Below are 22,792 nucleotides of genomic sequence, written 5' to 3'. Positions count from 1 at the left end.
CTCCCACCACCCCTTCACCACCAACAGAATACACACCTCCGCCACCAACACCATCTTCACCACCTCCTACCACCCCTTCACCACCATTAGAGTCCACACCTCCATCACCAACACCGTCCACACCTTTAGCACCAACACCATCCTCACCACCTCCCACAATACCTTCACCACCTACAGAGTCCATACCAACCACTACTCCTTCTCCACCAATAGACCCCACACCTCTAACACCAACACCGTCATCACCACCTCCACTAATCCCTTCACCACCAACTCCCTCCTCACCACCTCCCACCACCCCTTCACCACCAACAAAATACACACCTCCGACACCAACACCATCTTCACCACCTCCTACCACCCCTTCACCACCAATAGAGTCCACACCTCCGATACCAACACCATCCAAACCACCTTCCACTGCCCCATCACCACCAACGGAGTCTACACCTCCAACACCAACACCAACACCATCGTCACCACCTCCCACCATCCCTTCAACACCAACACAGTCCACACCTCCAACACCAATACCATCCACATCACCTCCCACCACCCGTGCACCACAAAAAGAGTGGACACCACCAACACCATCCATACCTGCACCTCCTACATGGTCTACTCCACCTTCTCAGCCAAAGAAAATCAAGTGCAAAAACAACAACTACACAAAATGTTACGCGTTCGAGTATGTTTGCCCTGCTTCTTGTCCTGGTCAATGTGAAGTTGATTGTGTTAGTTGCAAGCCAGTTTGCAGTAAGTTCTTCATAACTCTATTTTTTCATTTTATTTCTAAATACTAAATATTTTGTTTTATGAAGAGTCACATTGATAATATCCAATAGATTTAATTCCATCATTTACACATGCATGCTATGGTTAAATATTACATTAACACAGCTAGCATTTAATCTCATAAGTGATTTATATCTATTTGGTAAATTACAGATTGCGATATGCCTGGAGCAGTGTGTCAAGATCCTCGTTTCGTTGGTGGTGATGGCATCACTTTCTACTTCCATGGAAAGAGGGATAAAGATTTTTGCCTTGTTGCTGATAACAACCTCCACATCAATGGCCACTTCATTGGCAAGAGAAACAAAAACATGGGTAGAGACTTTACTTGGGTCCAATCTATTGGGGTTCTTTTTGATAACCACAAAGTACAAATCAGTGCGGAAAAGACTTCCTCTTGGGATGACACCATTGACCGTATCTCTGTTACATTTGATGGGGAAATCATCTTTCTCCCAAAAAACGAAGGTGCCAAATGGCAATCTTCTACGACATCAATCACTAGGATTCATGACACCAACCATATCATTGTTGAAGTTGAAAACCTCTTCAGTATCACAGCCAAAGTGGTTCCAATAACAAAAGAAGAATCAAGAATCCATAAATATGACATAACCAAGGACGATTGCTTTGCTCATCTTGATCTCAAGTTCAAGTTCTTCTCCTTAAGTAACCAAGTGGACGGAGTTCTGGGACAGACGTATAGGAATGACTATGTGAGCAAGGTGAAGATGGGAGTGTTAATGCCTGTGATGGGAGGAGATAGCAAGTTTGTGAGTACAGATTCATTTACGACTGATTGTTCTGTTGCAAAGTTTAAGGGTAGCCAGGAAGACGGTTCCTCATTAAACCTACAGTTGCCAAGCTTGAGGTGCCAAAGTGGTTTAGAAGGGCGAGGTGTCGTATGCAAGAGATAGACTTTTTTTTTGTTGTTACGTACTGACAATATTTATATTTTTACCACGTCTTTAATGGTGTAATAAAGAAAAATAATTGATAATAAAATGAAGGATACTGGTGTTAGAAAATATATACATAATATGGCCATAGGACCATTTCTGTAATATATTTATGTTTTTGGTTTATTTACTGTTTATTAACCATGGCATCATCTTTCATCAACAAACCCCACTCCAATCGAAATCGGATTCCCAAGTAAGTTTCTTATGTTTTACTCCCAAGTAAGTTTCTTATGTTTTACTGTGACATTGATGTTGAATTGGTTGAGAAAAGATCAAATTGGCATAATATAATCAGCATGTGGTATCAGAGCCACGATATTTCTAAATTTATTCAACCAAATTCTTATTTAAGAATCCTATTTTTGGATTTCCAATTTTGCCTTATATCCGAAGTGTTCTTGGCCAAACGGTTGAAATCATGTTCACTGAATACCCAACACTTTAATTTATGGGAAAAAAGAATTGCGCCGCGAAACATGGAATTCCTCACCAAAATGTTAATGAATTATTAATTGGTTTAAGGAGTTTTTCCATGAGGGCCCAAAAATTTATCTAGAAGATCAATTTATTGAAAGGTAAATGAAGTAATATGCTTAAATGTAGGAATCGAATTTTGCACTGTGTTGTTATATCGATGCAGTCAAAAGGCCATTGTCACTGGGTTCTATTTTATCTTATTTGATTAATTCTCATTATTTAATTAGTTGAACGATGAGTTTTGCATTAAGAAGCATAACACTTTTAATTAATCAGGAACATTGATATGGGTTTTCTTTTGACGGTGAATAAACCTTGCAACCAACCATTATGACTATTAAACCTTTCTCCTCTTTTGATTCTTATATGCAGTACACCAATAGCATGTGTACTGCATATATGAAATTCTCCCTTTTTAGTTTTTAAATCATTATAGCATGTGTACTCTTGACATGCCACCAATATAATATGTGTACTCTTTGGCTGATGGATTCTAATTTGCCACAGTAATTGGCCTTTTGTACTCAAGTAATTGAATTAGATTCTAATACTTTAATTTGCTACTGTGATAAGATTTGACCATATTAAAATAATGGTACACATAAATTGTCTTTTGCAAATTTGTGACTTTACTTGTAAATTCATGGCACTTTACAAGAAAAGTTTCAATTAGATGATTAATTTAAATTTGCAATATCCTATATATCTCTTTAAATTAATATATGGTTATCTTCAATGACAACTTGAATGACAAATCCAAGGATATGCCATTTCGATTTGGCATTGAGGATTAAATGATACCATATTACGTAAGCATATATACGTCATACAATAAACCCAACGGCTAGTTGTTTGATGGTATATATGAGGAATTACTAACATAAACACATAAATGTTGCATTTCTGTCCAAGGGTGATGTGTGATATTTATGTTGCATAGCTTAATGTCTAAATATGTCTTTATGTTTGATTATTAGCCATAGCGAACACGAAGCTCACAACAAGAATACATAGTATTAGGGACGTCGCTTTTTGCGACGACAAGACCTTTAGCGACGACAGCAGACAAGCCACGCTTGGTGTCACCGCTAAAACACCAATGTTGTCGCTAAAGCTATGGATCAGAGATCCGTCGGAGACACGCCACTTTCAATCCTGGCCCTTGGTTTGGAACATGATCCAACCAATAGGGTTTGTTCATGTGGAAGGCAATAGAGATGACTCATTTAGCGGCGACATGTCGTCGCTATCGGTGTCGATCCGTTGACCCACATCGGACGAAATCTTGGCCATACGATTCTCACCCGATCCAACGGTTGATAGTGTCCAGAAAGGGCGTGTTGAGTTCCCTCCAGAATGTCACCTCTAATAGCCTCTACGTCGCCGCTATTAGGGTCACCGCTAAAGGGTTGCCCCTTTTGTTCAGCTTCTTCATCCCAGACGTATAATCTGTAACCATCTCCAATAGGTCTCTCTGGCGATCATTTGCGACATCACTGCTGACGCCACTGCTCTCCACCGCTGATTGACCTCCAAATCCAACTCCCACCGCTAATTAACCTCCACAGCCGACAGCCACCTCTCCATTGCCGACTGTGACCTCCAAATCCGGCAAGGTTCGTTTTCTCTACCCATTTATTGGGGGTCACTGAACAATCGGATATGTGCGCGGTATAGAGGCCGCAAAAATGTTGCAAAAACTCGTTTGACTGGTTTTAAAGGGGATGTGGAGGCAGCAAGGGCCCAAGCCCCTGCGGGTATGGATCTGCAGCATTGGAATGCTGCTATTGACCACTTATTAACAGAAAAGCATCAAAAACAATCCTCTGGAAACAAAGAATGCCGAAAGAAGCAAGTAATTAAGAATCGTGGAGGTACGTGCAACTACGGTAGTGCTTGTTTTAAGAACGTAAGTTACAATAATGTTTATTCAGTTATAACATATTTTTTAATGTTTATTCAAGTATAACATATTTTGTAATGTTAAACAGAATTTAAATAGACTTGAAGCATGTCATCGTGGGCATGTGAATAAAAAAGGGGAATTTGTTGATCCTTTAGTTGAAGACCAATATGTAAGTTATTATTACTTAAAAATGAAGTAGATTGTTTTTTTTTTGTGTTAGCTTTAATGTATATTGACAATCTTTGTGAAATACAGAATGCCTTAGTTGGTGAGGTTGCTCTACAGTTTCATTACATAACCGACTTCGATGGTGATCCAGACACCATTGATTGGATCACAATATTTGAGAAGGTGTTAGGTACTCGAAGGGGGCATGTGAGAGGCATTGGCCCTAAACCTTCTTCAGCAGCGGGTACAAGTGCTCAATCCCAATGGTAGTCACAGTCACAAACACCGCAATCAACACAGGTACTTGTTAAATTCTTAAAGAATTTGGTAGCTTTGCTATATTGTTAAGAACTTGATGCATTTTTAGTAATTTTTGGTAGTTTGGTAGTTTGTTAAATTGTTAAGTAGTTAATTCATTTGGTGGTTTGATGGTTTGATAGTTTGTTAAATTGTTAATGACTTAATGTGCTTGTGACTTAATTGTAGGATGTTGATGTGAATGCTTTTCTTCAAAACCCGTCGTTTGTGACGGCCATTGGAGACATTATCCGTTCTATTAAAAACCAAGTCAACAACATGGAAACAATGATGAGGAAGATGCAAACACACAGTATTTCTTGTTTTATGTTATGGATGATGTTATTTTGGATTTATTAGATAGTTTATGGATGATATATTTGATGTTTATTTGGGATTTATTAGATAGTTTATGGATGATATATTTGATGTTTATTTGGGATTTATTAGATAGTTTATGTAATGTGGTATATTTGATGTTTTATATAATGTGGTATGTATTTTTATTAAAGTTGTATTTGATAATATATACAAACTAATATCATAAATAAATTGTTTTAAAAAAACCATTAACAGCGACACCTTTAGGGACGACATTGACCAATTGCGACGACAACTGATTCCGGGAAGAGTAGCCAGAAAAACTCTGATCGGTGGCTGGAAAGGTAATAGAGACGACGGCAATAGCGACGACAGTTACCATTTAGCGACGACGAGCATTAGAGACGACGCTATTTTCGACGACAAAGGAGTATTAGCTACGAGGTAATAGCAACGACATGTCGTCGCTAAAGGTATTAGGGACGACAGGTGGCATCAATTGCGACGATTTTTGTCGTCGCTAAAGGGTAGGTTTTTTGTTGTGGCTAATAATTAAATTAGCCATTTTAAGACCTATTATTTGGTGTTGATAATAGGTTATATTTAATTATTGACATACAAATCATTAGTTTTTATCCCTTGTGCATCTAATGTTAATGTAACCTCAGCATCCACTTTACTAAAAATTCTAGAATTGAAACTCTGATGGGTACTAACTTCGCTTCATGGAGAGATAGGGTGATGTTAAACCTTGGAATAATGGAGTTGTATCATGCATTAAGACATGATCTTCCTTCTGCGCTCACTACTACTAGTACAGAAGATTAGAAATGAGCTTATGATCAGTGGGAGCGACCGAATCGTATGTTACTCATGATCATTAAGAACTCCATACCGGTAGCAATTTGTGGAGCCATCCCTGACTTCGAAAATGCGAAGACCTATTTGAAATCTCTGGAGGAACAGTTCAAACGTACGTCTAAGGCTCATGCGAGTACTTTAATATTAAAGATGTTGACAACTAAGTATGATGGTATGAGTGGTGTGCGTGAGCACATCATGATGATGAGTGACATGGAAAATAAGCTACATGACATGGACATAAAGATTAGTGGGGGCCTCTTAGTCCACTTCATTATGATGTCTCTCCCTACACAGTTTGAACCATTCAAGATCAACTATAACTCTTAGAAGGATAAGTGCCAGGTGAGCGAGTTGATCGTCATGTGTGTCTAGGAAGAGGAACGCCTGAAAGTAGATATGCCAGATGTTCCCCATGTCACTACCACAAACACCGGAAAAAGAAAGATCAAGGGTCAAGTCGGGGAAAGTTCAAAGTCTCAGAAGGCAAGTACAAGTGACACTCCAAATTTAAGCAAACCAAAGGTTCCTCCTCATTGTAAATTTTGTCATTAGAGGACATTTCCAGCGAGAATGTCCCGGTTTCAAGGAGTGGATAACAAAGAAAGGTAATACTTATTCATTTATGATTTATGAGTCCTTTAATATAAATATTCCTTTAAACACATATTATGTTGATTCCATTTCATAGTACATATTACAAACTCCTTACAGGGATTCCATATGATCCGGAGGTTGGAAGGAAACCAAAGGACCATTAATGTCATAAATGGTTACAAACTAAATGTTGAAGTCGTAGGTACCTTGCAATTAGTTATGGAAGGCAGCTGTTGTTTTAACTTATATGATACTTATTATGTACCGAGCATGACTCAGAATCTAGTATCTGTACAAAGTTAGAAAATTATGTATATAATGTAACATTTGGTAATTAGTAAACTAGTAGCTTAATTCAAACATTGTTGGTTATGGTTACTTAGAGGGAAACCTCTATAAATTGTACTTGGATATTTAGTTCTCAAAAACAATGTTTTCATATAATGTGAATGAAAATTTTAATAAATCAAGTTTTGGAATCTTATTCATGTTATGGCATTAATGTTTAGGTCTTATATCATGCGACCAAAAGTTAAGGCTCATGTGAGTTTAGAGTGTCTCAAACTCTTGATTTCACTGTTTCAGACATGTGTTAAATGTATCAAAGGAAATATGTTTAAGGGAAATAATAAAGGTACCACTAGTTCCTCTTTTGGAACTAATACACATTAATATATGTGGACCTTTTCCTGTAGGAATTACATGACATAAATCATTTGTTACTTTCTTAAGATGACTATTCACATTTAGATGTACTTATACTTGATCAATGAGAAACTTGAATCTCTATAAATGTTTAAATCCATATTCTTAATCTCTTCATTTCTAAGCTCGTGCAAAACCCTTTTATTTTATTTTTTGTATGGTATCCCGAACATGCGCATGGATATCAATTCTATTGTCAAACACATAGTACTCATATTGTTGAAACTCAACATGTCGAATTCCTTGAGGACTCATACATTAGTGGGAGTAGTAAACCATGTATCTTATGATGTAGGTACATGATATGGGCATATTTAGTTATAAAATTCATGCATTATCTTAATACTTTATGTTGATTTTATCTCATTTAATGAACAAAAGATGCTTAATTAGCTTTAAAATTTTATTTTCAACAATAAAGACATGCTCGGAAGGAAAAGGAAGCAGAATTGACGATTGGAAGCTTGGATCTTGGATTTTGAACAAAGAAGGATGTTGCTGGACAGCTTGACCCCTCGTCAGTGTTTTGACCATATCTCATGACTCGTTACTCCGATTGTCGAGATTCAAAATGTTCTGAAAACCACACACAATTTCGGACGACTTTTGTGTTTTGAGAAAATGTTGATTCCAAACAAACGCGACGAGTTGGGTCAAAAAACTTGACGAGTTGAGATGAAAATTCCCGACAAATTAGTGCCTTCCCGTACACGCGTTCTAAGTAAACAACTCGGCGATTTTTTCCCAAAAACTCAACGAGTTGGAGCTGATTTTTGGAATATATATATATATATATATATATATATATATATATATATATATATATATATATAGATTGTTTATTCCCGAAACCCTAACTAATGCTGGAGACTTTGAGCGAGTTTTGGAGGCCAGAGAGGTTTTTAGAAGCTGTGGTTTTCGAATTTCAATTAGAGTCTAAGGATTGAAGAGATCAAAGGCATTAAAGTATCACTTTGCTCTTAATCTTTGTTTTGATCATGTTTATAACATTAGATTTCGAGTTTATGATTGTTTTTGCTAAAGTTATGGGCTAAACTCCATACTTCTGATTAGATGTAGATGATCTTATGAATATGGTTTGATTGAGTGGCTTGGATTATATTGATTTGGTTATTTATCGTGTTAAGCTCGTTAAAAGATCCTTATGTGTTAATGATAATTATTTTTTGTTAATAACTAAGTATATTGAGTTGCATGAACATCTTCTTGATTACTTGAATCATATAGTTTTGTGAAAAGAAGATTGTATGCCTAGTAGTAGTGAACATGAACCTAGGGTTAACTAGAAAAAAAGTAATTTAATGTGTGAGCATACGTGATGAACAACCTCATATGAGTTAATTGAACCAACCAATTTGATTAACTAATTACAAGTCTTACTTGATTCGAACTAAACACTAGGAAACCTATTAGTTTAATCAACTGATCACTGTTTGAATTAACTTGTTTGCTAAAGGATTAGTAATAGTGAACATGAATCTAATCACATTAGAAATCGGCAACCATTGATATATTAATCCATTGCACTTGCCACGAAATCAACCATAGGAATAAGTGAATCGAATCTAAACGGAAGTCTCTTTATCTTATTGACTCTAGGTTTCTTTTGTTTCTCCTTAGTTGTTAATTGTCTTTTGTTTAAGTATTTAGTATTTGCTTAAGTTTCTAGTCTTGCAAAACTAGAGAAAACCCCTTTTTATTACTTGTTTTATTTAGGTAATACTAGTATTTATTTTAATTGTTTACCGTTCCCTATGTTCGACACCCTACTTCCTGAACAAAATTCCTAATCGGTAGGTACACTGCCTTTCGTGTGTTTGTCTTTGTGTTTAAGTTAGTAGGATTAAAAATAGTACATTCCACACGTATCAAGTTTTTGGCGCCGTTGCCGGGGAACGGTTCTAAATAGTCAATTTTATTTGCTAGTTTTATCGATCCTTTGTGTGAGATTTATCTCATATAAAGTTACACATTTTCTATTTTCAGTTTTATTATCATTTTATTATGTATTTTCCAAATCTCGATGCTCTTGATGCTTTTCTTGAGGAAGTAGTACATGAATTTGAGCAAGAAGATGATGAGTATGACTCAAATGATGATTTCAATAAATTTGGAAGATGGTTAGATAACACCTTGCCTAATGAACAAGAACAATCTGTGTTACAAGAGCTAGAGTTAAAAATGAAGAATTAAATCCAGAAAGAGACTTGGAGGAGCTGGAAAGATTGTTGGCAGACGGGTCAGTGAAGAACAAGAACAAGCTGAATTGCAGGAACCAAGCTATAGTTTGACCATTACCACGACGTGTCCTACTATTTTTCCGGTTTATGTTTTGAAGGATGGGGTGACGATTCCAAATTTGGAGAAAGTTCTGAGGCACGATCCATTTCTAATTAGTATCGTACTGGTTCCAACCCTTGTCAAGATTCTTGGCTTACATGAATTGAAGCTCGTTTGGCCAATTTTTGAAGCAAAGAGCCAAATTTTACGAATTGGTCCAAAAAAGATATTCAATGCAACAGATGGATGGGCTTTGAGTTTGTTGGAAGTTTATTAAGTTGAGAGTCCAGCTCAAGACTCACACAAAAAGAAGCGCTTGCGGGAGGCAACCCGTCGTTTGAGTTTGCTTTTCTTTTCCTTTTACTTTTCTTGTAGGATTTGAATTTGATGTTTGTTTTTTTCCTTTTATGATGTAGTTTTTTGTTTTTGATCTTTGCAGAATTTAGTGTGATAATTCATCCAATTATTAAATGGTGAGGGAATTAAAGTGAGGGGCCGAGTCGTAGACGAGAAGATTAGAAGACTCGAGCGATATTTTGAGTCCGATGTTCATAATTGATAAATAGAATTAAATTACTCAAGAATATAAGGAGGTGTATTACCTTAATACCCTCTTTGACCACAAAATCGGAACCGAAGTAGGAAGAAGAAATTACCTAAACAGAGCCGAAAACTCGTCGAGTGTATTCTAATAACTCGACGAGTCCCAGAGGAATTTCGAGTTTTCTGCCTGTATCACGATCCAACACGACGAGTCTTCACTTACAACTCGGCGAGTTTCTCATTCTTTTATTTTCGAGTGTTCGATTTGAGTCCATTCAAGGCGGGCACTATATACATTTATGAAGTCCATTTCTAGGCGATTCCAAGAAGCTTTTTTCCTGAATACTTAGAGCTGTCAACCACACGTGACATTTGACACCCAAGGCATGGATGAGCTGTTCCCATGCCAAAGTCAGCTGAAGATGGAGCTAAACAAGTAGAAAATCAACCTTGCAAGTTGCAACTTCCATCCTAGGGGAGTCTGTTCCAATTCTCTCTCTTTACTTTTATGTTCTTTATTATGACATGCAATGGGGACATTACATAACTTAAGTTTGCGGAAGGGGGTTGATTACATTAGTTACATTAGAATCCTAGGTATAATTTTAAAAAAATTTGCATAAAAATTGCTAGGATTAATTCAAAAAATTATGGTAAAGCAATTAGGATTCCATGCTAGTATTATGTTTGATGATTCTTTGAGGACCTAAATGTTTAGTTGAGCCAATATACGTTATAGTGCATTTGTGGCCCCCTTTATTCTAGTGAAATCATTGAACAAAAACACAACCTTGCTTAGTTTGAGGGACACAACATGTACTTGAAATGTATTCAGGAAAGCTTAAGTAGTCATTGCACATGAGACTAATGCCTTTAATCAATAAAGGATGAAGTTAAATCCCCTTGCTTAAGCATATATTTTTCTAGGTTTTTAGTTTGAGTGAAAAAGTGAGTTTGTTAAAAAAAAAGAGTGATGAAATTTTGAAAGAATCTACAAGTATGAAAACATGAAAAAGAGCTACAAAGTATCAAAGATTCAAAATGAAAGTTGTATTTTTATTTTTATTGTAATTTTCTTTTCTAGCTTATTTTACCATATGTATGCTTGGGGGTTTAAGAAAATATTCCTTGAGGTTAATAAAGTTTTCTGGGGATGGATTTGGAGGGATGCATAAAATGAGAGTTGTTCAAAAGAAGTGGGTGAATGTTTATGAGCATTGTTAGTATTTAGGATTAGGGGGGTCCTTAGGAAAACTTTTAGACACAAATGCATGCGTTGCGGTCTTCGCATAATGGTTGGGTTCGATTGGAATTGTCTTATATGATATTGGTGTGCTAAAATTCAGATTTGCTTGGTGGAAAGAAAAATTCAAGTGTGGGGTATTTTGATATGGGCATATTTGGTTATAAAATTCATGCATTATCTTAGGGGGTGTTTGGATAAGGAAAAAGAGGGTGCTTATTGCTTATTGCTTATTCCCACCACAATAAGCTAAGTTTAAGTGTTTGGATAGGAATCCTTAAAAATCAGTTTATTGTGGTAGGGATAAGCTAAATAAGCTGATTTTAATAAGCATCTCCCCCTTGCTTATTGCTTATTGCTTATTCCCACCGCAAATAAGCTAATAAGCAATAAGCTAATAAGCTATAATCTAATTTATCCAAACACCCCCTTAATACTTTATGTTGATTTTATCTCATTTAATGAACAAAAAATGTTTAATTAGTTTTAAAATTTTATTTTCAGCAATAAAGACATGCTCGTAAGGAAAAGGAAGCGGAAGTGGCGATTGGAAGCTTGAATCTTGGATTTTGAAGAAAGAAGGATGTTGCTGGACAGCTTGACTCATCGTCAGTGTTTTGGCCATATCTCATGACTCGTAACTCCGACTGACGAGATCCAAAATGTTCTGAAAATTAGACACAATTTCGGACGACTTTCATGTTTTGAGAAAATGTTGATTCCAAACGAACTCGACGCGTTGGGTCCAAAAACTCGACGAGTTGAGATGAAAGTTCCCGATAAATTAGTGTCTTGCCGTACACGCGTTTTAAGTAAACAACTCGGTGAGTATTTCCCAAAAACTCGACGAGTTGGAGCTGATTTTTGGAATATATATATATATATATATATATATATATATATATATATATATATATATATATATATATATATATATATATATCAGTGTTGTAAAAATCGGTATAGGCGGCCGATTAATCGGGGATTAATCGCTAGGCGGTCTTCAACTGAATATGATTAAGGCTAATCGGTCGGCTTAATCGGTTTTGGTCAAAGGGGGTCAAAGTCGGAGCTAGGCGGTTCTAATCGGTCCTAGGCGGCCCTAATCGGTCCTAGGCGGCCTAATCGGCCAAATTTTCAAAATTTCAAAATTTCAAATATTAAACCAATATTTTCAAGATTTCAAAAGTTCATACTATTTCAATGTTCAACTAATATATAAAAAAAAATTTTAAAAATTAAAATTTTTTCTCCAAAATTTTCAAATTTTCTATGTTTTCAAAAATACAAATACCCAAATTTACTTCTTTTCTTAAGGTATATTAAAATTTGAATAACTTTTCTTATTAATTGGATGATAAATTGTTGTGCTTGTTAAACTTATTTTTAAACTTTTATGCTTATTTATTTATATTCTTATGATTAAAGTTAGATTTATAAATTTTTGAATAATTTTCTTAATATTAATGGTCCCCGATTAATCCTCCGATTAATCCCCGCCTAACCGATTAATCCCTAGACCCCAGTCCACCGACTAGCTAACGTCTAACGTTTTCTGCAACCTTGATATATATATATATATATATATATATATATATATATATATATATATATATATATATATATATATCGTTTATTCCCGAAACCCTAACTAATGATGGAAGCTTTGAGCGAGTTTCGGAGGCCATAGAGGTTCTTAGAAGCTGTGGTTTTCAAATTTCGATTAGAGTCTAAGGATTGAAGAGATCAAAGGCATTAAAGTATCACTTTTCTCTTAATCTTTGTTTTGAATGATGTTTATAACATTAGATTTCGAGTTTATGATTGTTTTTGCTGAAGTTATGGGTTAAACTCCATACTTCTGTTTAGATGTAGATGATCTTATGAATATGGTTTGATTGAGTGGCTTAGATTATATTGATTTGATTATTTATCTTGTTAAGCTTGTTAAAAGATCCTTATGTGTTAATGATAATTATTTTTTGTTAATAACTAAGTATATTGAGTTGCATGAACATCTTCTTCATTGCTTGAATCATATAGTTTTGTGAAAAGAAGATTGTATGCCTAGTAGTTATGAACATGAACCTAGGGTTAACTAGAAAACAAGTAAGTTAATGTGTGAGCATATGTGATGACCAACCTCGTATGAGTTAATTTAACCAACCAATTGTTGGCTTTTGAGCATTCTAACACTCCTATGGTGTACATGCAACCCTATGTGCTTTGATTCTATGTTTTCTCTATTATACATGCATACATTCAAAATTCCAAAGCATCATCCAAACTAGCATACAATGGAGTATTTCTACTACAAAAGTCTAGTTAGATTTCATACCTTTTGATGGAGCTTGAAGTCTTGAACCTTTAAGAGCTTAGTGCCCCAAGTGTTGCACCTCAAATGGAATCACACAACACCACCAACAATTGGAATAACTTGAGAAGAGGTTACTTGGTTCACTCTATGAAATCAACTTTGCCCTCTTTGTGTATCCACTAGTGCACATTTCATGAACCATGGGGTCATTTATATAGTGTGGCTCATTTAGGGTTACACCATGTAAACCCTAATGTGCATGACTTTCCATTTCCTTCATGATCTATGGGTTTTAACCTCCATGGAGTATCCATGGGTTACCACATGGGTTAATCCCAACATGAAGGACTATGGATCACAAGACCACATATATAAGAATGAATGATTTACACAATCAATCCTCATATATTTAATTAGTCTCTTTTGATCACAAATTTAATTCCAAATTAATTCTTCATCAATACTAATTAAATAATATGATTTCATATTAATATATTAGAACTTATAATATATTAATATAAATCATAAATAACCTTTTCTCATTTGTCTATCCAATTGTTCCGATGCCATGCAACCCAAATGGACCATGCTACTCTCGGGTCGAGTACAATGCCATCACCTCCATTCTCCCACATCGCCTTCCTAACCAACACAACAACCATCACCCATCACCACCACTACCACCTCCGCCATCAACCGACTTCACCACTACCATCTCCGTCACCTCTATCTTCGTCACCTATGCCACACCAAACGTTTCTACCACCATAATCATACATGGCTAGTACACCTTAGAAATGCCAAGTCATGTTGTTTCAATAATTGAAAAATGTTCAAGTGATATTCACTGTGGTATTTCATAGCTTAAATGTTGGCCTTGATGGCATGCACCTCAAACTGTGAGTATCGCTTTAAATTGTAAAGTTTTTTGTGGCTGTAATTCCATTTATATCAAGACGTTGTCTTTTGAAAAATCTACCCAACTATAGCGTCATACTTTCAAAGTTGAATGGTGTAATAGGAAAAAACAAAAGTAGGATGCTATGATAATCAAACCAATTCAAATTCATTGCCATTTTTGCATTAACCAGGTGTAGTTTTTATAATAAGGAATTAGTAAGTTAATATGAGAACCATTTTCCATTGGCCTGAGTGTCAATATAATATCTAAATAAGAAAAGTAACCGAAAGTATAATGCTCTAATTTGGTAGATTATTTTTAAGTACATAGCTTTAATAACAAACAATGCTGTAATAGAAAGAATGAAAGTAAGGCAATATGATACATAATTAAATGAAAGTTTGTTGTTATTTCTTGAATTTACCCATGCATTAAATTCTTAAAATTGAAATAACGTCCACATGTATCATTAAAATTGCAAGAGGTGTCATTTAAAGAAGGAATAAAAGTCATATGACCGACTTATGGAACTCTTTGAGCATGTATATATTATTATTGGGAGCTGATTCGTACACAACTTTTGAGCGTACACAACAATTTTTCATAAATAGACAATTTTACCCTTATTTTTATTTTACATTTTACTCCCTCCCTCTCTAGAATCTATTCCTCAATTGTACACTTTACGCCTCCCATTATATAAATATATTTATACCTCCCATATATAATTTTTTTTATGCAAAACCTTAAATTTATCTTTTCCTCTAATTTTTTTTTCGTCCCGTTTCCTATATGCATATTTCTGCCTACCACAAAGTACATACAAATTGATAATAACTGAAAAATTAAAGACTTAGCTATATAAACAAACTTTTTCCAAATAAATATTATAAAACAACTCTTCAATCAAATGATCATCCACATAAAAAAACTATTATGACGGATTTGAAATAGACCGTTCGAGTAAAACAACCATCCAAATCAAAAATAAAAAGTATTATGACGGGCTTGAAAAGGACCGTCTAAATCAAACGTATCTAACGGATATACTTTTAAATCAAATAAGTTGTTTCCATTATCCATCTCGTTGCGTTTTTGTGTTGATTCCACCAACTTAAATTTTGAAGGATCTCGTGTCGTGGATGTTATTCCCCTTTTCTTTTTTGATTTTGGAGGTCTTCCTTTTGGTCGTTAAATCACGGGCTCAAAAACAGCATCAGACTGGTCCACAAGTTTAGTAATAACCGAAAGTGCATGTTCTTTCTTGTTTGAGGGCCACCTTTTGTATCTTGATCGCAATTCATTAAGCAACTCATCGAGTCTACCAATGCCTTCATCATGCAAATCGTTTTGCAAATTTAGTGATGATGTGTCAATCCTCCATTGCGGATGGATTAAATCCAATGGAAAAGTAGCTCCTTGCCAATATTTTATCTTGTGAGCACATGGAAGACCCATAGTTGCCATATAGTTCCTGAGTCATACCACCTAAAATACCAAATAATTAATGAATGTTAGTAAATAATAAAAGTTAATAAACAATAATAAATGTAAATATTACCATCTTTTGTTAAACCATATTGCGTATATATCTCCTTCAAGGAAAAGTGAAATACGTGATAATGAAGTTCTCTAAATAATGTCATATTGCCATTATGATGAACATTAATTTTCTCACGTGAGAGTTTTACTTTAATCTCATCTGTTACATAATTGGAAACAAATTCAGAAATCAGTAAAAAATAATTAGTGACAAATTGGAAAATGTAGTCCAATCAAGTTAACTAACAACATAAACATTAGTATGATAAGTTGATAGATTAAACTGTACATTTATATTCTTGATTAACATTGAATTTGAGTGTTACAGAAAGTAAGGCATCAAGAAAAATAGTAGAGTATTTGATGAAATTAGTAGAAAAAGTAAGGATATTGCATTCATTATTTTTTTGGACGAGTAAGGAAGAAATTAGGGTATAGGGTATTTGCTATTATAAATATATAAGCATTGATCCATAATAATAATAATAATAGAAGTGACGGCGATGTAATAATAGAAGTGACGGCAGTGTAGTGATGCAAACAATTGATTTTTTTCAATCACGAACAACAAACGGTTGATTTGATCTTTTTCAGTCGCAAGTCACAAAATAGAACTGAATTTGTAATCATAATAGCAGTGACGAAAGTGGTGTAAACAAGAATTGAATCTAAAATCACAATATCATAAATGAATATGTAAATCAATTAAATCAAAGAAATAGAGTCGTAATATAAAATCACAAACTAGTAATAGTGGAGCAAGCCGCTGACGGAGGTGGAGCAGTTGACGACGGCAATGGATGAGGCGTCGATGGGGTGAGGCAAACCGGAGATAGAAGGTAAACAATGATCGATAGCGGGAAGCGAATACTCGTTTCCTTGTTTCCGTGATTGAATATTTGGAAGGGTTTTAGATGAGACGAGGTAGACTGTAAAGTTTGTTAAAATAGAGAAAAGGGTAAAATTGTCGTTCTAAAAAAAATGTTGTGTACAGTAAAAAGTCAGCTCCCATTATTATTTGGTTAAAAAGAAATTGACCTTACTTTTATATTATTATTTTATCATTTTTTCCGGGTACTCATGATTCATTTGCCAACTAAGCCGTGTTGAAGTTCCAGTTTTCAAGCATTTTTCTGAAACATAAATAAAGTTCATGCAACATGATAGATATATTTATTATAGACAGAGCACTTCATGTTTTACCAACAATAGCGATGTGTGATACATATCCTTATTGATAATAGCAATGTACTTTCATTTCTTTACTTTGATAACCTTCCATGGATCGTGCTTAATGCGAGCCTTAGAACATACCTATTGTTTTTGTGTGTGTGTCTATATATATATATATATATATATATATATATATATATATATATATATATATATATATATATATATATATATATATATATATATAGAGAGAGAGAGAGAGAGAGAGAGAGAGAGAGAGAGAGAGAGTTTGTTCTTTGTTATACGAACTTTTAGATCTGGGATAATATAAGTTTTGAGTGATCTAAGTGTATTTGTAGTGAGGTATTCCCTATGTTAAAGTAAAAAAGTCAATAAAAGTATAGTTTGTATTTTTGTAGTCTTTGACTGTGATGAGTACGTGACATTAAGATGCCTTGTAGGGAACAAACATTATGATCAATATAATATGGGATGGCCGGTTCTTGAAGACACTACTAATAAAAGTCAATGCATAGCGAAAAAGGGTATCTTTATACTATAATTAAGTTACTTCAATTTATTGATAGTTTTTGGAAGCCTCGGTTTTAAGTCAGCTTATGTTACTTTTAATCATACTTCGGATGACATTTAATTTTTTCTCTTCAAGTAATGTATGGTAAAGGTGACAAAGAGGAAGGATGCAGCTACATCCGTTTAATCAACACTTCAACACTTTTCTCCAGTTTCATCATTTAACTAACTTTTTGAGAACGCCTAAGATTCAACCCTACTCTTAAACTACATCTTTAGTTCCAAAGCATATTTGAACCATCAACCTGTTATTGAAATTTCCCCATTAACCTATCTATCCGGATTCACAAAGTAGAATATATCTTTATTTGTAATAGGATTAGAATACAAAATTTGTTTACTTGGAGTTTTTCCTGTGTCAATTATGTCCCAAGGTTAATTTAAGATGGGGAACACCGGAACATCACCAAAAATGTGGCTTTCCATTGTCAATTCTACCATTTGTTTCCCTTTCAAAACATCTTTTCACCACCCTTTTTGTCATCGCTAATACTAATTGTTTTTTTTACTGAATGCTATGTTGCGATGCAAGCAGAGTCCCAATTGGTGCCATTCTATATGCTGGTTAACATTGGTGGAGTATTCCACAAGCTGGATTCTGTTTTTACAAAGTGTTGCATGTGCCAAGGGATGCTAAATTTACACTAAAAGCAATATGAAGGGGTCTGAAAGATACCTTGAGGCTTGAACTGAAGGTACTTAACTGTTACATTACTGGTTTTCATGGTTTCATTTTACTATAAATAGAGAGACTGCGAGTGTCAATAAGCACCAATTCAATATATAGATAAGATAACAATTGAGTATAACTTTGCACAACATAGCAGTTCAAAAATTTTCGAGTTTCTTCTAGTCTGGGCTGCAATGGCTCAGTCGACGGTTTGTCATGTTATGTTAGTTGTGATATTCATACTGGTGGCCCTTGCTGAGGCCCAAACTCCACCTGGAATTAACAACCCTAGCCATGCAACATGTAAGGACCCGAGTTACAAAGAATGTCATAATTTGGTGCATGTTTGTCCTAAGTTTTGTCCAGATAGCTGCACTGTTAATTGTCAATCATGCAAACCTGTTTGTGGTGGCGACATTGAACCATCACCACCAGTGTACACACCTCCAACACCAACATCAGAACCGCCACCACCATCGTCACCACCTCCCACCACATCTTCACCACCAACAGAGTCCACACCACCAATGTCTCCTTCTCCACCGATAGAGCCCACACCTCCAACACCAACACCGTCATCATCACCACCTCCACCAACCCCTTCACCACCAACATCCTCCTCACCACCTCCCACCATCCCTTCACCACCAACAGAATACACACCTCCGACACCAACACCATCCTCACCACCTCACACCACCACCCCTTCATCACCAACAGAGTCCACACCTCCAACACCAATACCAACAACATCCACACCACCTCCCAACCCCCCTTCACCACCAACATCCACACCTCCAATACCAACACCATCTTCACCACCTCCCACCACCTCTTCACCGCCAATAGAGTCCACACCTCCAACATCAACGCCATCCAGACCACCTCCCACCACCCCTTCACCACCGACATCCACAACTCCAACACCAACACCATCCTCACCAGCTCCCACCAACCCTTCACCACCAACACAGTCCACACCTACAACACCAACGCCATCCACACCACCTCCCACCACCCCTTCTTCACCACCGACATCTCCAACACCAACACCATCCTCACCAGCTCCCACCAACCCTTCACCACCAACATCCACACCTCCAACACCAACACCATCCTCACACGCGCCTCCTACATGGTCTGCTCCACCTTCTAAAACAAAAAAAGTCAAATGCAAAAACCAAAACTACCCAAAATGCTATGCCTCCGAGCATGTCTGCCCTGCTTCTTGTCCTGGTCAATGTGAAGTTGATTGTGTTTCTTGCAAGCCAGTTTGCAGTAAGTTCTTCATAACTCTATTTTTATATTTTATTTATAAATACTAAAACTTCATGTATGTGAAGAGTCACATTGACATCAAACTATTGAGGTTTAATTCCATCATTTACAAATACATGCTATATGGTTAAATATTAGGTTAACACAACTATCATTTGATCTCATAAGTGCTTGTATATTTCTCTTGTACAGATTGTGATATGCCTGGAGCAGTGTGTCAAGATCCTCGTTTCATTGGTGGTGACGGCATCACTTTCTACTTCCATGGAAAGAAGGATCAAGATTTCTGCCTTATTGCCGATAACAACCTCCACATCAATGGCCACTTCATTGGCAAGAGAAACAAAAAGATGGGCAGAGACTTTACTTGGGTCCAATCGATTGGGGTTCTTTTCGACAACCACAAAGTACAAATCAGTGCACAAAAGACTTCTTCTTGGGATGACACCATTGATCGAATCTCTGTTACATTTGATGGGGAAAACATCTTTCTCCCAAAAACCGAAGGTGCCAAATGGCAATCTTCTGCGACATCAATCACTAGGATTGATGACACCAATCATATCATTGTTGAAGTTGAAAACCTCTTCAGGATGACAGCCAAAGTGGTTCCAATAACAAAAGAAGAATCAAGAATCCATAAGTATGATATAACCAATGACGATTGCTTTGCCCATCTCGATCTGAAGTTCAAGTTCTTCTCCTTGAGTAACGAAGTGGACGGAGTTCTTGGACAGACTTATAGGAATGACTATGTGAGCAAGGTGAAGATGGGGGTGTTAATGCCTGTGATGGGAGGAGATAGTAAGTTTGTGAGTACCAATTCATTTACAACTGATTGTTCTGTTGCTAAGTTTAAGGGTAGCCAGGAAGACGGATCCTCATTGAACTTGCAATTGCCAAGCTTGAGCTGCCAAAGCGGTATAGAAGGGCGAGGCGTCGTATGCAAGAGATAGACTTTTCTTGTTCTTGTTATTACAATACTTATATTTTTACTACGTCTTTAATGGTCTAATAAAGAATTAATAATAAAATGAAGGAACCTTCCAATATAGGTTTTTCTTGTTGTTGTTACTAGTTATTACAATACTTATACAACAATTCCAATTTCATACAAGTATACTACAATTCCAATAAATACAATTTTATACACTCAAACTATTCAACCTAAATATCACATAATCATACATGTATACAATACATTCAATTCCAATTTCCATTTCATTTTAGACATACAATACCACTTTCATATTTCAATTTCATACAATTAAGCATATAATACATCCAATTCTAATTTCATACAAATATGTACAAATCTAAATACAAAATCAAACAAATCATGCCCAACAAATTTCATCATTCATCATAGTATGCATTTTCAAAGAATTATAAATATGAAATTAAACAACATATATTAAATTTCACATTTTCATACAACAATTTCCAACCTAAAAAAAACAGAATAAAAAAAAAACTTACCTTTTCAGTGGCGGTGGGTGGTGTGGTGCCCGGAAGTAGTAAGTCGGTAGTGGCCGAAAGTGGGAAGTTGACATGGTGGCTGGTGTTCAGGAAAAAAAAATGAAAAATCAAAAAACCTTACCTGGAACGGATACTGTGGTGGTCGGATGTCGCAATAGACATCGTTGCAGGTGGTCAAACCTCCGGTGACAACCATAAGGAGACACAAATCAAAAGCAGAAAAAAAATCCCCCAAAATCTCAAAAACGAACCGGAAAAAGAAGGAAATCAAAGGAGTGAACTACGACATACCTGTGTCATCGGCGGTGAAGATGAGTGGCCGGAGGTACTCTGGACGGACACACACACACACACACACACACACACAGAGAGAGAGAGAGAGAGAGAGAGAGAGAGAGAGAGAGAGAGAGAGAGAGAGAGAGAGAGAGAGAGAGAGAGAGAGAGAGAGAGAGAGCTTTTGGTACGACACTGCAGCTGAGAGGGGGTCGAACGAAGCAGATGAGTTAAAACCTTATACCGACGACATGTCGTCGATATAGAGTTAAGTCAGAAGACGTCGAATACTCTTTTTGTAAATGAAAAATAAAATAAATAAGAAATATATTTACCGACGACAAGTCGTTGACACTGAGTCAACACGTAGTATCACACGGATCGCTATCATTATATACCGACGACTTGACGTTGGGATAGCCCACTAAAACCGATGTCGTTTCTATTTTTTGCAAAATGGAATATAAATAAATAAAAATTATATTTGGCGTAAGCTATACATACGACTTATATCTGCAAAAGTTTTGAGGAAACCACATAAACACGTTTATGTTTCTTTCCCGCATAAGGTATACTGACGACTTATTGTCTATATATTCTCAGGTCAAAATAATTTAGTAAACTCCATACCGGTGACATGTCGTCGGTATAGATGAAACAGTACCAGCGACGTCGTCTGTATAGGCCTTATTTCTTGTAGTGATGATTTCCATCCGTCGTTAGTTAAACATTTTTTTCCTGATCTACATCTCGTTGCACATTGGTTAATTTTGTATGTGACTGTGAGCCTATCACACTATTAGAAAAAGCATGTAAAAACAATAGACTAAGTGACGGAAACTATCTGACACTTATTAGTGACGGTACTTTTTAAAACAAATGATAGCCAGAAATTGCATCCATATAGGCGTTTAGTTGGAGATTATCGATGTCAAACTATTTTTTGGCTTATCGCTAGTTTTTTGCTATTAGTGGCAGAACCGACAAAGCAAGGGCCAAGGGACTATATATCCTATCACTTTCCCGTCGCTAAAGAAGACATATGCCGCTACCGTCGCAATGATTTACAAGGTAGTCCTTTTCTACCTTAAGTTCATGACACTTGTAATTTTTTCATTGACGCTTATAAACTCCAACCGAGCCAACTTTTGTTGAAGTGGCAAAGGAATTCCGGGCTCAAGCAATTCCTTAGACCGGAGGGTATGGATGGGGAGTTTCCCTCACTTTTTGTGGGTCACACCATCATTTCCCTCACTTTCTTTTCCCTCACCTAAACCCAAGGAATAGGTGGGAAGTTTCCCTCACTATTTTGTTTTCTTATTTTTTTAAATAAAATTTGTTCTTTTTTATGATTTATAATTTTTAAATTAATAATAAACATAAAATTTAATT

At 35.9% G+C, this 22,792-nt stretch overlaps 2 protein-coding genes across 2 annotated transcripts; both read left to right on the top strand.

The window, feature by feature from the left end:
- Positions 1–188: 188 nt before the first annotated feature.
- LOC145127546 (uncharacterized) lies at positions 189–1,729 on the top strand (the record flags this gene model as incomplete). The annotated part of the gene is made up of 2 exons (XM_079062724.1): positions 189–756; positions 949–1,729. Coding segments are annotated over 2 exons (1,332 nt in total), but the record flags the coding sequence as incomplete, so codon positions are not given.
- Positions 1,730–18,484: 16,755 nt separating this feature from the next.
- On the top strand, positions 18,485–20,700 carry LOC145123844 (uncharacterized). The gene is made up of 2 exons (XM_079059050.1): positions 18,485–19,648; positions 19,841–20,700. The coding sequence occupies exons 1-2, from the start codon at positions 18,565–18,567 to the stop codon at positions 20,602–20,604; spliced, it is 1,848 nt and encodes a 615-aa protein (XP_078915176.1). The 5' UTR covers positions 18,485–18,564; the 3' UTR covers positions 20,605–20,700.
- The last annotated feature ends 2,092 nt before the right edge of the window (positions 20,701–22,792 follow it).

This window comes from Lactuca virosa, chromosome 7 (genome assembly GCF_052849685.1).
Source record: "Lactuca virosa cultivar CGN04683 chromosome 7, Lactuca_virosa_CGN04683_v6, whole genome shotgun sequence".
Lineage (NCBI taxonomy): Eukaryota > Viridiplantae > Streptophyta > Magnoliopsida > Asterales > Asteraceae > Lactuca > Lactuca virosa.
The sequence above is the reverse complement of the archived record's forward strand: the minus strand, read 5'-3'. Positions and strand labels throughout refer to the sequence as shown.

Bases quoted from the DNA above. Each gene is read 5' to 3' on its own strand.
- LOC145123844 (XM_079059050.1), top strand. From the start codon at position 18,565: ATGGCTCAGTCGACGGTTTGTCATGTTATGTTAGTTGTGATATTCATA. The intron at 19,649-19,840 runs GTAAGTTCTTCA...TCTCTTGTACAG, and splicing joins TTCTTGCAAGCCAGTTTGCA to ATTGTGATATGCCTGGAGCA.